Source organism: Vombatus ursinus, unplaced genomic scaffold (genome assembly GCF_900497805.2).
Source record: "Vombatus ursinus unplaced genomic scaffold, bare-nosed wombat genome assembly UNPS02014826.1, whole genome shotgun sequence".
In the NCBI taxonomy this organism is placed as follows: Eukaryota; Metazoa; Chordata; class Mammalia; order Diprotodontia; family Vombatidae; genus Vombatus; species Vombatus ursinus.
This window is the reverse complement of record NW_020954604.1, coordinates 11,591,688-11,607,336: the sequence shown is the minus strand read 5'-3', so window position 1 is coordinate 11,607,336 and position 15,649 is coordinate 11,591,688. Positions and strand designations below refer to the sequence as shown.

General features: G+C 36.9%; 1 protein-coding gene across 2 annotated transcripts in view; it reads left to right on the top strand.

The window, feature by feature from the left end:
- Window positions 1-14,745, top strand: part of UBR2 (ubiquitin protein ligase E3 component n-recognin 2) — a 149,365-nt gene extending 134,620 nt beyond the window's left edge. For both annotated transcript variants that reach the window (XM_027838320.1, XM_027838319.1), the window contains exons 41-47: window positions 4,046-4,176; window positions 5,594-5,702; window positions 7,325-7,381; window positions 8,299-8,376; window positions 8,697-8,867; window positions 9,786-9,887; window positions 12,136-14,745. In XM_027838320.1, the coding sequence (XP_027694121.1) occupies window positions 4,046-4,176; window positions 5,594-5,702; window positions 7,325-7,381; window positions 8,299-8,376; window positions 8,697-8,867; window positions 9,786-9,887; window positions 12,136-12,277 (790 nt within the window). In that variant the 3' untranslated portion in view covers window positions 12,278-14,745. The remainder of the gene's footprint in view (window positions 1-4,045; window positions 4,177-5,593; window positions 5,703-7,324; window positions 7,382-8,298; window positions 8,377-8,696; window positions 8,868-9,785; window positions 9,888-12,135) is intronic.
- The last annotated feature ends 904 nt before the right edge of the window (window positions 14,746-15,649 follow it).

The following is a 15,649-nucleotide window of genomic DNA, read 5'->3' as shown; positions in this document are numbered from 1 at the left end:
GTGAAGATTAGTCGGTAAAGAAATTGTAGAAAGAACATTAACCTAGCAAATTAAATCAACACACACTTGGATGACTTTAACGCAAAGTTGGGCAAAGTAGGGGTTGCCAAAAAATTTACTGGAAAATGTGTTCTTAGTACACTTAGTATTAATAAACAAAAAAGGCCAAAGATTTGTAGATTGCAAGGAAGGCTTGCACTTATGTGAGCCTTTCACCTATACTTTGTGTACCAGAAAGATGTGTCAATAAGAGAGTTAGGCACTGGATATGATGAGCATTAAAGAACATCACAAAAATTGAAACATATTACATTGTAATAGGCAGGAAATAACCAATTACAAATATGGGAGTCTCTTCCAAATCAAATAACTGTCTTTGTATAGTCAGACTTGACTTTTCATTGACTTTTTAGAATGTGTCAAAATGAGAATTAAGATACAATTAGGAGAAAGAATTAGAAACTAGGGGCAGCTAAGTGGCACGGTGGATAGAGCACTGGCCCTGAAGTCAGGAGGACCTGAGTTCAAATCCGACCTTAGACCAAACACTTGACACTTACTAGCTATGTGACCCTGGGCAAGTCACTTAACCCCAATTACCTAAAAATAAAAAAAAATTTTAAAAAAAAGAATTAGAAACTAGAAAAGAATAAAGATGAGAAGGTAAGCCATAAAATTAAAGCAACTCCAACCTAATAAACAATCTATTGATAGTGAAATGTGGGAAATTGAGATATATTGTAATTTTTTAAGGAAGTTGAACCAATATAAATCAATTGCCATAATAAGGAAGCCAGAAGAAATTGCTTTAACTTGTAAACATTTATTCCCATTGTCATGCAGAGCAAAGTGGTTAATACCAATGTAAAATATAAATTCATTTGAAAAAATCTTATGGAGGAGAGTGATGAAAGATTATTAGCCATATTGTCTCATAAAATAGCAAGAAATGGTGGAGAAAACACAAGTTAACAGCTTGGGGAAAGATAACAATTTAGCCAAATCAACTTGATAGCATTTTAGAAGGAAACTTGGAACAACATATGAAAAAGGAAAAAAGCTATCAAGATTTTGGTTGTAATATCTAATATTCATAATTATATTCATAGTGATAATATATAATTAAAAACTATTCTCTTGATCAGTGACAGTGAACCCACTATATTTATACCACATTAGTCCTGATATGCTGTACAAAAAAGTAGAAATAGTAAATAGAAAATAAAATAAAAAATAAAAAAATAAATAAAACAGTAAATAGAAAATAAAACCGAAACCCTGTTTAGACTAGACCAAGTATGTACAGAGGTCTGTTCTGAAGATGGCACAATTTTGAGGTATCAGTCCTCAAAACACCAGAAAGAGGGGAAAATACCAAATGAGGAAAGTCACCAACATAACTACTACCAATGAAAAGTGAGTAAGAACAAAATCAGTATCCATTAACCTCGATGTCTATTCTCTCATCTTTAGAAAATATAAGAATAAACTATATACTTATCAAAGGCATCATAATGAAGATATGAAAAGGGAACAGATTTTTTTAAATCAAAATTTCATTGATGACTTTTCTTTTTATGTTAGTCATTTCCAAATATATTCTCTCCCAAATTCCTCAACCTGGTGAGCCTTCCTTAACAAAGGAAAACAGTAGCCTAGTATTTGATAAGCCCAAAGACCCCAGTTATTGGGAGAAGAACTCATTATTTGACAAAATTATCGAGATAACTGGAAAGCAATCTGGCAGAAACTAGGTATTGGCCAAAATCTCATCAATATATACCAAGACAAATTCCAAATTTATTAGTCTTAGTCCACATGGCTTACACATAAAGGATGACATCATAAATTAGAGGAGCAAGGAAGAAAGTACCTTCCAGATCTATGGATAAGGAAAGAGTTCATGACCAAACAAGAAATAGAGAGGGTCACAGAAAGTAAAATGGACAGTTTTGATTACATGAAAATAAAAAGTTTTGCACAAACAAAAACAAGGCAAGAAAGATTAGAAGAAAAACAGGTAGATAAGAAAAATCTTTGTAGCAAGTTTCATGAAGCTCTCATTTCTAAGATACCTGATAGAGAACTAATCCAAATTTATAAGAACAAGAACCATTCTCCAATTGATAAATGGTCCAAGATATGAACAGGTATTTTTTTCAAGGAAGAAATTCAATTTATCAGTAGAGATATGAAAAAGTGCTCTAAATCAGTAGTGTCAAACACATGGCCTGCAGGCTTCATGCAGCCCACGGCATTTCCAGGTGTAGCCCAAACCAGATTAAAATATAATTGGGAATCATTTAACAAAACAAAACAAAAATACAATAAAACATAGATAATATTACATTTTAAAACTAAGTCAATACATGGCCTGTAGGGATCCTTCTGTACAATTTAGTGGTCTTTGTTTCTATTTAAGTTTGATACTATGAACTCTAAATCACTAATGATTAGAAAAATTAAAATTAAAACAACTTTGAGGTTCCACCTCACATCTATCAGATTGTCAAAGTTGACAAAAAAAGAAAAATGACAAATCCTGGAAGGTCTTTAGGGAAACTGTACATTGATGTACTACTGGTGGAACTGTGAATTATTCCAGTCATTCTGGAAAGCAGTTTGGAACTATGCACAAAAAGCTGTTAAACTATATTTACCCTTTGAGCCAGCAATTCTACTACTAGGTCTGTACCCCAAAGAGATTAAAGAAAAAGGATAAAGACCCATATGTATAAAAATATTTATAGCAGTCCTCTTTTTGGTGGCAAAGAGTTGGAAACTGAGGGGATGCCCATCAATTGAGGAATAACTGAACAATAAATATTATGGAACACTATTGTGCTGTAGCAAATGATGAAGGGGATGGTTTCAAAAAAACCTGGGAAGACTTGTATGAGTTGATGCAGAATGAAGTGAGGAGAACAAGAAGAACAATGTATGCAATGACAGCAATACTGTAAAGACAATCAACTTTGAAAGTTTTAGGAACTCTGATCAATACAATGACCAATCATGATTCCAGTGGACTCATAATGAGACAGGCTACACACCTCCTAAAAGGGAGGTGATGAACTTAGAGTACAGGTTTAGACATTTTGGACATGGCCAACGTAGATATTTGTTTTGCTCTACACGTTTGTAAGAGGAGATTTTGTTTTTCTTGCTTTCCCAGTCTGGAGCAGGGCAGGAAGATGGGAGGAAGAGGAGGCAATCTTCATTTAAATATATAAAATTTAATTGGAAAAAATAACAGTTAAGAAAAACTATAGCAGATCATTTATTGAAGTAGAATACAAGAGCCTGCTACATTTGCTTGTTGGTGATTTTTTTAAAAAGCATTTAAATTTTACAGTGTACAATCTACAGAATCTGACTATCAGAAAACTGTATGAATGAAAAAGGTGATGGGCTTAACATGTAGAGACAGTAAGGAATAACCAAAGCATAGCCCACTGATACTTATGTAATATTAAGTAAAGTAGCCCCCATATGTTTGATCAACCTCCTATGGTAGACTTATAGGTGAACATGGACGTGAATTGCATACTATCAGTGTTTTGGATGAACTATTAAAGGCAGTGCCTACATTAGCAAGATCACTATTTTACAGCATCTTTTCTGTAAGCCAGAGAATATTTGTATGAGTCATGTAACATTTTTAGGAAGATGGAAGGGTCCAGGCAAGATTTTATAAAATCAAATAATAGTAGCATGTCTCAACTCCAGAGGTTGGAGAGTCACTCACGTAGGTTCTAGGGTATCTGATTTATTCTGGGCACCGTAAACCTGCCAGCGCTCGGCTGGGGAAGACCGTATCTATCATGTATATCAAGAGAGTAGTTAAAGCCATACATGAGACTTTAACATTATGGCTTATACCTGCCATCCTGCCTGCCAGGTGGCATCATTAGCTTACTAAACTGCCTCTCTGAAATAGTTCGAGCATCAGGCTCAACTATTCCTCCTTATTTTTATTCTATGTTCTAACTAAAGTGACCGTTTCTCATTACACTTCCCAATAACAATTCATTTTGTACTTAAGTGCCTTGAAAGAAATTCCCTCAGGCTGGCATCTGTGGAGGAGTGTCAAAGCTGGAATTATGCCTTTCCTGAGATGCTCTGCCTTGTTTTTCCATTACTTAAATGGAGTACCTGCCCCATCTGAAATCCAAGGTAAATTACTCAGTTATGAGTTATTGGAAAACTTTTTCTGTCCTTTTGCTGTGAATATTTGGGGAAAGATTGATTCAAAACAATGAAAACAAATTAAAATTACTGTGTGACTCTGAGCAAGTCACTTTACTGCCATCTGCCCCGGTTTCCTCATCTATAAAATGGAGATAATAATAGCACTCACTTCTCAGGGTTGTTGTGAAGATGAAATGAAATAATATTTATATAGGAACATATAAATTATACTACAGTTGCTTACTATAATTTACATTAGTATTGCACTGCTCCATGGAGAGATTGAAATTCTCCCTTGTGTAGTATTTGACATACTGTTCCAAGAAGTGCACAATATCAAAAGCATCTTTAAGTAACTCAGTAATGTCTGCAGATTTTTATGTATTTTATTTAATGTTATTAAAGCTAGGACCATGAACATTTTGAATCTTAAAATTTATATGTGGAAGTTGTAACTTAACATCCTAGTAGTTCTCAATAAGATCAGTTTAAATGTTGTTTTGATTGCATGTTTTACTATTCTTTTGGATATTTTATATTTAATTCATTTACCAAGTAATAAGTCTGAATGTGGCCATACATTCATTGTAAGTCAAAAGAAAAGAGAAATGACATCTAAAAATAGTCCAGACTCATGATGAAACATGCTGCCCCAACCCCCAACAGACGGGTGATAGGCTCAGGAGACTGATGAAAATTTAGAGTTTTTGGAAATGGCCAACGTGGGAATTTGTTTGGTTTGACTGCGTATTTGTTACAAGAGTTTGGTTTGTTTTTTCTTTTTCAAGGGGCAGGGGGAAAGGGAAGAAGTGAGAAGGAATGGAATAGGTTTTTGTTCATTGAAAAAAATTAAATTTTAAAACATTTAAAAAATAAAAATACTCCCGACTCCTGAAACATTTACATTTCATGACAAATAGAATGTGTATTTTAAAACACCCTTAGCTTTTAGCAAGGATGCATCGATCTCTCACAATAACATTTCAAATTTGTGTAAGAATTTTTACTTTCTAAAACACTGTCATATTCTTTATCTTATTTCATTCATATAATAGCCCTGTGAGCCCAAAACTGAGAGACCCGAAGAGGCTCAGTAATTTGCTAGGGCTGACAAAGTGAGTCAGTGGCTGAGGCCGTAGTCTAAAGCACGGATCTCTTAGTGCCCAGTCCAATATTCTTTTCACAGTAGTAGGTTGCTGGTAATATGGTTCCACTATTTTTAATTTATCTAGAAAAGTTGGAATGTTTTCCCCTTTCTTTGTATTATTAGCTTTTTTTTAAAGGGCCCTCCACTATTGATTTTTTTAAAACTTTAATCCTTATAATATAGTTTTACTTGATGTTTGTACCATCTGTAAAATTTGTACATTTTAGATTTTCTCTCTTTCTTGTCTGCCTTTAGTAATTGGAGCAAATCAGTTCGAACATTTATGTAGCTATCTTTCTCTGCCAAACAACCTCATTTGCCTTTTTCAAGAAAACAGCAAGATAATGAACACATTAATCGAAAGGTAACAAAAAAAAATTTTCCTTCAGTTATAATTATCCTGAATTAAAATGAAAAGTTCACTTGTTCTGCTAGGTTTATATCCAGATGCACAGCAAAACGTCATTAGAGTTCCACCAATTGAGATGGTGTTCCACCTGAATGTCTCCCCATCACAGACTGAAACATTTGCAAAAATAGAGTGGAAAGAGGGATTTTTTCACCTTATTAAAGCAACAAACCTTACAGACTTTAGTAAATACATTACAGAATCAATATTGAATGGATTCTTCAATATCTACTCTGACTTAGAATGAGAATTCTATATGAAAAGAAACTGAGGCCCAGAGAAGCTGGGGGTTGTGTGACTTGCCCAAGGTCACAGGCCTGTTGGGGATAGAGCTAACAATGGAATCCAGACCTCCTGGTGAGCAAACATTTGCTCCTTCTACCTCTGCCAGGTCGTTTCTATGGTATGGGAATGGAAGCTGTGGAATCAAAATGAAGCTTGTCTATCCGTTCATGCAACCTCACAGAATCCTTACTTGTAAACATTTTGTAGTTGTTTCCAATTACACATGTGAAAGTAATAAAACTTTTTAATTAAAACTTTTCTAATAAAAAATTTTAATATCTCATAATTCATCCATGCCACTGATTCACAATGGCTTTTCCTCAGTTGATTTGAATTCATAATACTTTCCTGGATTTCCAAATTCAGATACTGACCATTATGGTATAGTGAAAGAGTAATTTGCTTGGGAGTCAGAGGACCTGGTTTTAGGTCCTGGTACTTCCTTCCTGAGTAACCTTCAGTAAGTCACTTAACTTCCACTGAACTCCGTTTCCTCATCTGCAAAATGAAGGAGTTGGGCCAGATGGCCTCTGGGGTCCTTTCCAGCTGTAGAGCCATGATCCCGTGGTATTGCATTCAGAAAATTGGCAGATTTACATTGTACAAATGTAGTTCTTCCATCTTTCTTTAGCATAGGGAATATACTGTTTTAAACAGGGTAATTTCTTTCTTCAATACTGGTTTTTAATCATTACTGTTTGGTAGCATAAATTTGTATTAAAATGATCTCATACTAGATAAAAGTGAGATCAGAGAAACTGAATAGATAATTAGAATTAGAACCAAAAACATACAATAGATTCATGCTTAATAAATCCAAAGCTGTAAAACATTGTTGAAGAGAATAATTCAATAAAAGTTAATAGCCATGCAGTTTTGCAGCACAATAAAAGTGGAATTAGATGCTCATCTGACACCATATACTATAAATTCTGAGTGAATCAGTGATCTAAGTGTTAAAATAATAATAATAATAACTTAAAATGAATAGTGAAGAGGAATAAAGATCCTATCCCTCAAAAAAGATAAAAACATAAGAGGGAAAAATAGATATATTTAATTAGTTCAACTCAGAATGGGACACAGAATCAAATAGGCAGTTAGGGGTATCAAAAATTATTATGTACTTTTAAACAAAGTGTGTAAAGTATAGAATTATAGTTTAATGCAAATCATTTTATTTTTGCTTATGTATTTAAATATTATTTTGCTGATGGTTATTAAGATTAGATTTTAGAAATCATAGTTCTACTTTATTATAAATAAAAATATAATTTTTCTCCCCATTAAAGTTGGTGCAATAACAGTGAAGTAAAAAAATATCTGGAAGGTGGAAGACAAGCCATAAGGTAAGTGAAAGTTTATAAGAAATCTGGGAGAAGGGGGAAGGATAATCTTTTTTTCCCCTTAGTTTTTCCTTGGTCATATATTTATATAGACATTTTCCATCTATAAAAATGATAGGTCATGATTTAAAGGGATAAATTGATGTTGAATGAAGTACACATAGGCATGTTCTATTTTGTACGCAGTCAGCATTTCTTTTCACTGTTTTGGTAACTGCTTCCTTCCACTTAGGAGGAGTTTTCTTTGGTTCAAGCTATTTTCTTTAGCATCAGGAATGCCACAGAGCATGAGTGTTTAATAAAAATGAAGTCATTGCTTTGTTAAGAAATTCCAAACTCTAGAAAAAATCATTTCCCTCACATTTCCTGCTAAGCTTATTTCCTTCCTGTTTTGAGACATATATGTTTGCCTTCCCTCTGTACCACCCCCTCATTGTTGACTGGACAGCCAATCCTTCTTGGGGGCACCATGTTTTCAAAAACATATATAATCAATGTTCTTACTGGTCCTAGGCCGGGCATGACTGAGACCTTTGGAACAACCTGCCACAGAGCAGGTCATACATTGTCCTGAGCAAAATCTCAATGAAACTTAGACATCCAGGATGTTTGAGATCAGAAGTCTTCTAAGATATGCTTCAGATTGGCATCTTGAGTCTAGAAAAGAATTACATTCAAACTATCATTTTGTTGTTTGTTGTTTTTTTTTTTTTAAGTCTCTAAAGAAGGTATCCTCTGCTAAGAATTGTTGATAGCTGTTAATGTATGTCTGCAACAGTGCCAGTATGGAGGCGTTACGGGCACAGTGGTAACTTATTGTTGTCAAAGTTGGAAAAACTTCAGTTGGATTTGGATGTGTGTGGACTGTCTCAGTTGTAACCTTAGTATCCTCATTAACATCATATTCTGTTTTGTTTTAGCTATGCAAGGGAGTCTAACAAATTAATAGACCTTCCAGATGATTACAGCAGCCTCATTAATCAAGCATCTAATTTCTCGTAAGTTTTTTGCCCCATTACCATTTTAAGCCATGAAATCTTATGCCACTGGGAGCACTCAATTTTACATAAAGTTTGCAGGGGGGGGGGGTTAATTCCTTTTTGAGAACCATAAAATTAACCCTTTATAATCACTACTTAATTTCTAAGAATGTTATCCCTGGATGTTTTGGAATAAACTGCAGGGAAAAACTTGTAACAATTAATTACCTAGAAGTTTTCAAAAACATATATAATCAAAAAATCTAGAGAAACCATAAAGCTCTAACCACACTTGTGTGTGTTAAAGAATAGCTTGTGCTTCCCTTGGCCTCTTGAAGGTGCCCCAAATCTGGAGGGGATAAGAGCCGAGCACCCACGCTGTGCCTTGTGTGTGGGACTATGCTGTGCTCCCAGAGCTACTGCTGCCAGACAGAGCTGGAAGGGGAAGATGTTGGAGCCTGTACTGCACACACCTATACCTGTGGTTCTGGAGTAGGGATCTTTCTGAGGTAAGCACTTGTATAGTTCTTAGCAGAGTTAGTCCAGGCTTTGTGGGCCCTTTTTCCTCCTTTCAGTAACTGAGATGTCATTGAGAGAGCTTTTGAGACTATTGTGGTACAGTGACTTGGAGCCCACAAGATCTGAGTTCAAATCCTACCTCAGTTATATGACTCTGGGCAAGTCACTTAACCTCTCAGCCTGTTTTTTTTTTTCATCTGTGAAATGGGGTTAATAAAAACACCTACTTCACAAGATGGTGTGAGATTCAAATGAGCAAGCTGTAACATCTTAGAAAAAAAGCATGATGTAAAAAAATGTGGTAGAAAAAAAAGATGAGCTGATCACTTTATGAGAGCAAGGGTTAATTGATGAACTAACTACCCAGGTGCTCCATTGTTAGCTACACAATATCAAGAGAACTCAAGAAAGGCACTAGAAATGTTGAATGGATCCCCTGTGCCAGCTTATAGGAGAATATGGACAAGAATTATACAGGATTGGTAGGCAAGAATGCAATCTGCTTTGTTGGAAGGATCATAGATTCTTTGGAGGATTAGGAAGGATCATAGATTCTTTGGAGGAGGATTCAGTTTCTTTAAAATCTCTCTTTAAAAAAAACCAAAACTACCCAGTTCCTGCCTTTGCACCACTTCTACTAATTCATAGCATATGCTGAGTTGTATTTTCATATTCTTGCGTATTAATATTGATGACATGTAATGCATATATGATATATACATGGTTCTGCGGTGGGAAAAGACTTCATTTTAGGTCAGATCAGGTTATAATCAAGTCCTACTGATATTTCCCAAATTGATCCATACAAGACTTCATGTTCTGTTCAATAGCAGGTTGCATTATGAGTCTTTCGTTCATTTGAAGTTATACTCAAACTTTGGTTACTGATACAGAATGTTTCTTTATAGAGTACGAGAATGTCAGGTGCTGTTTTTAGCTGGAAAAACCAAAGGCTGCTTTTACGCTCCTCCATACCTTGATGACTACGGAGAGACAGACCAGGGACTCAGGTAATTCAGGCATTCTTAGATAATGACATGGGTGGGATCTTCGTGTGGTATTTACAGGTGGCAGGGACCTTAGAGACCATCTTATGCAACACTCTCATTTTAAAGATGAAGAAATAGAGAATTAGAGTCCATTAGAGAAGTAACTTACTTAACATCATGTAGGTAGTAAGTAAAAGAGCTAATGATAAGTCCACTGATAAACATGTTACCCATCTGATGATATCGTTGACTATATTTCTGGGTCTCCAGAGCTTCTTTTGCACAATGGATAAGGAGATTAGTTTGTGATCCTCTGAATGACCTTAAATGACTGTTTCTTGCCAAAATTTGGGGAGCTTTGGGCACCAATTAGGCATAGTATTGACCCAGTCCCAAGAAATCAGATGGTCACTGGTGCCAGAGTAATGGAAGGGTGTGTGGTTTGGGCAAGGGATGGGGGGCGGTTCTTCTGCACATGAGCCCTCAGTAATCAAAGACAGTCATGAGCATAGGGCCTTCTTTTCCTGTCCTTCACTTCTGATAACTGGCTGAGCTGTAGGCTGCTATATAACAGCATAGGGTAGTATTGTCTCAAATAGAGAGGTTAAGACTACAGCCAAGCTAACTTATTCTAACTCCTGGTGGCCTTGTAGAAGAATGACTTTAATTTAACTTAAGTAAGTGACAGAGATAAAGGACATTATTTACTAAGTCAGGAACATCAGAAGAGTGAGAACGAGTATACATAACAGTAACACTCTTTGGAAGCTCTATCAACTTTTAAAAATGTGTGAGTGTGTGAGAGATATATTTATTTATAAAAGATTTTTATATGTAAGATTTATATATATATAAAATTGTTATATTATAATGTATATAATATTTATATATGCATGTGTAAGATTTATTTATTTAAAGAACAAACAAACTTCTCAGGGTATTGCCCTCTTTCCTCACCTTCCTTATGCTTGCCTAATCTTCCTCTTAGAAGAATTTCAATGGACAGTTGCATTGTCTTTGAACAGTCTGCTTTGCTCCCACAAGCACTTACTGCTACTGTCAAAGAACGTTACTACAGACCATGCCATTGCCCCCACAAAGGTTGGGGAGTTTTAACTGAGGTAAATGACTGCCTTGCTATACATAGAGCACAGATACTGAGAACAGGGAGTGTGGAAGCTACAGAGTATAACTAAGGCAGGGCAGGTAAGTTATCTGTACCAGATACAGGAAGACACTCTGAGTGATACCTCCTGACCCAAAGATGCTCCTTCATGATGTTGATGCTGATGCTGACGGTGGTAATAACTCACATTATGTAGTACTATAAGATTTCCAAAGCACTTTTCTCATTACAGGCTTGTAAAGTAGGTATTACAAGTATTACTATCAAATTTCTAAATGAGAAGAATGCAGCTCAGTGACTTGCCCAAGGTCACACAGTTTAGCCCAAGTCTCTGCCATCTCCAAGGCTACTTGGACTTGCCACCTCACTGCTCCTCCTGCTGCCTGAGGCTTCCATCCATCATCTCCTGACCAGTTCTAATAGTCATAACCTAAATACATTTTTTTCCTTTCCTGTACTTGTGCCCTAACTCAGTTACTGAAAGGAATGCCCCTGGTTAAAGGGAGAAGGAGAAAGAGAAGGACTGGGAGACTAGAGTCAGGAACAAAGAATGCATGGTTAAAAGAACTTGGTAACTTGTGTATGATAACCCATTAGAGCTGTAGAATGGGGTTGTAACTAAATTAGAACGTGAACTTGAGTGAGTCCGATCTTTCTGACTGCCTCCCCAGCTTCTGAGATTGCTTAACACTGGACTTGGACAGCTGGTTAGCTATGTGACCCTGAATGACCTTGACCTCTCTGGGCTTCAGTTTCCATATCTGTAACATGCAGGGTTTGAACATGATGACCTCTAAGGTTCTTTCAAACTCTAAATGACCTTATGACCTTATGGATACTGTGATTATTAAATGAAGCTTTTGAAACAACCCCTTCAACAGCAACCTGACGGATAGTTTTCTGTCTGTCTAAGCAAAGGAAATGGAAGCATTTTTCCCTCTCAGCCTATGGGCTGCTTCTGCCTCTCTAGCTACTCTTATCAATCTTTCCAGGTTGTCACTAACAACCACAACAGCCAAACCAGAGGAAATTTTGCACGGGGACTAAACATACAAACTTGCCTTTCTTCACAATTGTTGGTGGAGGGGAGAGAGAGAAAATATTGGAACTTATGTGTCTAAGTAAGATGTTTCTCTCTTACAGGCGTGGGAATCCCTTACACTTGTGCAAAGAGCGATTTAAGAAGATTCAGAAACTCTGGCAGCAGCACAGTATCACAGAGGAAATTGGGCACGCCCAGGAAGCAAACCAGACGCTCGTTGGCATTGATTGGCAACATTTATAATCACTTAACTTCGGAAAACATGAACTTTGATTTTTGTAACCCAGTCGGCTTTTCAGACGAGAGGGAGTAGAAAATAAGGTCTACTGAGTTTGAAAATAAATTCTTTATTTAAGCTTTTTTCCCCCCAGTTTTATTTTCAAAGTTTTTGGTTCCAGGGACTGGGTAAACACCATCTTCCTTCAGTGGGTTCCTTCTGTCAGCACTGTTTGCACTACCCTTCCTTTGGATGAAGCTTCTTGGGGTTGGAGCCCCCAGTAAGGTGCTTCCTTTTGCTGTTACAAGAGTGTGACTCTTTTTGGAAGCCTGACTGTGAGTTTACTTACAAATGGAGAGAGGAGACGAATGCCAAGATGGAGATTTCCCCTAGTTGTCTTTGGCCATTCTCCAGTGATCTGAGCCATTTTGCATTATTTATTATCCTGCATTTCAGGCCTGAAGCTGATCACATTCAGGCAAGGAAACGAAGCAATTACGCCATTGGGCGTGTGTATGTATGTCTGTATGTCTATACATGTGTGTGCATGTGTGTGTTCGTGTGGGTGGACTGCCAGGTGACCTTTTTATCTCTTAGACTCCAAGTTTTCCCTGGACAACTCTGTACACTTGGAGCTTGGTTTACCTTCCAGTTTTATTTTTCCTTCTGCTGAAGGAACAATAGCTTTAAAAGCAAAACAGTGAAGTCTAACGTGTCTCTGCTGCATTGCACTGTCCCCAGTGATTGTGTGAATGGCACGGGGGAGGGGAGGGCCGGGCCACTCGGGGAAGGAGTTTTCCTGGAATATGCTGATTGGTTTTCAGTGTTTTTAAAAGGTTGACATTGTATTTTTGAGGCTCTTGTTTTTTGGTGGTTTTGAGATTCCATGCACAAAGAACTCATATTAAAGGGCTTTTTGAATAATTGGGGGGCAAGGGGGATGGGAGGGGTTGTGTAAGGAATATGCCGCTAATTTTTTTTTTATCTTTTAATATCCTAGTTTTTCAGATGCAAATGCTGTTTGGCTTAATTTCCAGGAATAAATTATTGGAAATGTTTGCTCCTGGAATCAAAGCCTACAGAGGATTAAAACTCAATGTTTTAAGGATGTCTTTCCTCTACAGCATTTCTCTGGACTGATTTCCTTTCTACTTAACCTACAATACTCAATATGTTTCTCACTCAGCCCATGTCACAGTGGGCCCTTCTCTATTATCATTCTTGGGCCTCGTCCACCCTTGCCTAGGACGCGGCTTACTGGAAAGATGTCTGCTTCAGGTCTATTTTATAAATATATGCTAGAATAGCACAGACACTCAGACTTGGTATACCGATACCCCAGGAGCCTTTGAGATTTGCTCTCATATTCTTGGGGATCAGCATACCAGATGGTACAAGGTGCAAATCCAGACCCTCCTTTCTTTCTAAGTCACCATGTTGGTAAAGGACTAATGAATACAATGAATTTCCTTGTTTTTAACTATGCGAGTGACACTTTCATCTATTTTTCTTTGGACCCCTGAGAAGTTAATCCTTTGAATGTCCACTGTGACTCCAAGTCATTTTCAGGGGTTTTATAGAGTTAGTATTTTAAATCCTTTTTGCATACCACACGGTATGTACTGGGAGGAGATCCATGAGTAGGATTGCAAATCCAGACTTTGTAATAAAATAAAACAGCCATGCAAAAGCAATGTAAAGTAGCCAGCATCAGCTCTGTTTCTTCTCAAAATAGTGTCTGAAAGGACTCCATCCTTTCTAAAGAGCACTACTGAACCGTCTTCCTACTTCTGACAGGCACACCTAGCTAAGAGCAGCAAGAAAGTACAAACTGGAGTCCAGTCACTCTCCACCTTTTCTTTGCCTTCAAGTAGAACTAAATCCTAATATTTAGGTTGTGCATGGTGTAGACATTTTTTAAAACAGTTGTTTCTGCCTCAACTTCCCTTAGGCACTTCTTCATAGGTTCACAGAGCTCTTGTTTAAAATTGCAAGGCCAGTTTGACTTTTTTTCCCAGAAGTATTATAAAGGTTTCAGTGTAGGCACTTCCTAATACAAATACACCAGCTATTGTGCCTAAACCCACAACATCCTGAGTTAGCAAAGAAAAATCCATTCCCTCAGGTTCCATTATCTAAAATAGCAAGGCTTATTAGTCTTTGAGAGAATTATGAATTTGCATAAAATAGCAACATACAGTTTTCAACTTTCTGAGGGTTTATTTGAGAGGGGAGGAGTCGGGTTTGCCCTTCAGCCTAGTCCTCTTCTTTCCATAATGAACTATCTTTGTTTTATTATTGGTTCCGCATGTATTTATGTTCATTGTAGAGATGTTTATATAAACAAGCTTTCAATATCAGGGGAAGTCATACCTGTTAATAAATTGGCTATTACTTTAAAATCTGTGGACAACTTGTAAAATTTGGAATGTATCATATGTAAAAAGTTTAAAAGGTATCCAAATAAATGCTTTAGGTGTTGATGTTAACATGATACTGGCCTATTACCCTTTCTTAAATTTATCCTATAAAATGCTTTGGAATGGTTTTCACCCTCTCACCTTGCTGACAATGTGGGGCATTTGTATTAAGCTGAAAATTAAGGTGATTATGTTCTTAGTGTCGATTATGGCCATTAGCTGAACCCTTCTCTTCACCTTCCCAAAGAGTGCTTGGTCATCACTTTGCTTGATTAAGTTGCACGTTAAGTAGGTATGACAGCTTATGACCTTTCTGCTTTGGATCATGATGGCTCTCAGTCCAAGAAGAGGCCTGCTGGGGGCCTCCCCACAGCCAAAAGACTTGGGTTTTGTTGGGAAATATCTAGGTTTCGGCCCTTCTGGGAATTTTCATATTCCAGTTTCCTCATCTTAGGGCCGTGTTCTAACTTGTTACACCAGACATTGCAGGCTTATGATAGTCCTGTCTAAGAAAAAGAACAGGAGGTTTTCTTCTGACAAATTTTCCAAAATAAGTTAACAGGAAAACAGAGAAAGGAGACACTTTACAAGAGAAATGCACTTTGTATCCTAATCCTTCCCTTTGGGAAACAAAATAAAACCAAAAGGATGTGGCAGGGCGTTGGGGGGGGACTTGGATCAATCAATTTGATTCCCAGATTATGTTATTTTTCTGCTCATCCTCCACTTTCAGAAGAAAAGAAAAGATAGTGTGTTCTACTGCTCGTGGTGCTGCATCCCCCTGTTCAGGCTTTGTTTAATATGAGTTAATGTTAATGTTACTATGAGTCCTCCTTCATCCTTCTTTCCTTCCACTTCCCTATCACCTTTGATTTTAAAGATTTTTCAAAGACGCTCTGAGCTCCTTTCTATCAATGTCCCGCTGAACCCTTTGAATCCTCATGGCTGCTGCCTTGGAGACCTACCCTTTTCTTGTCC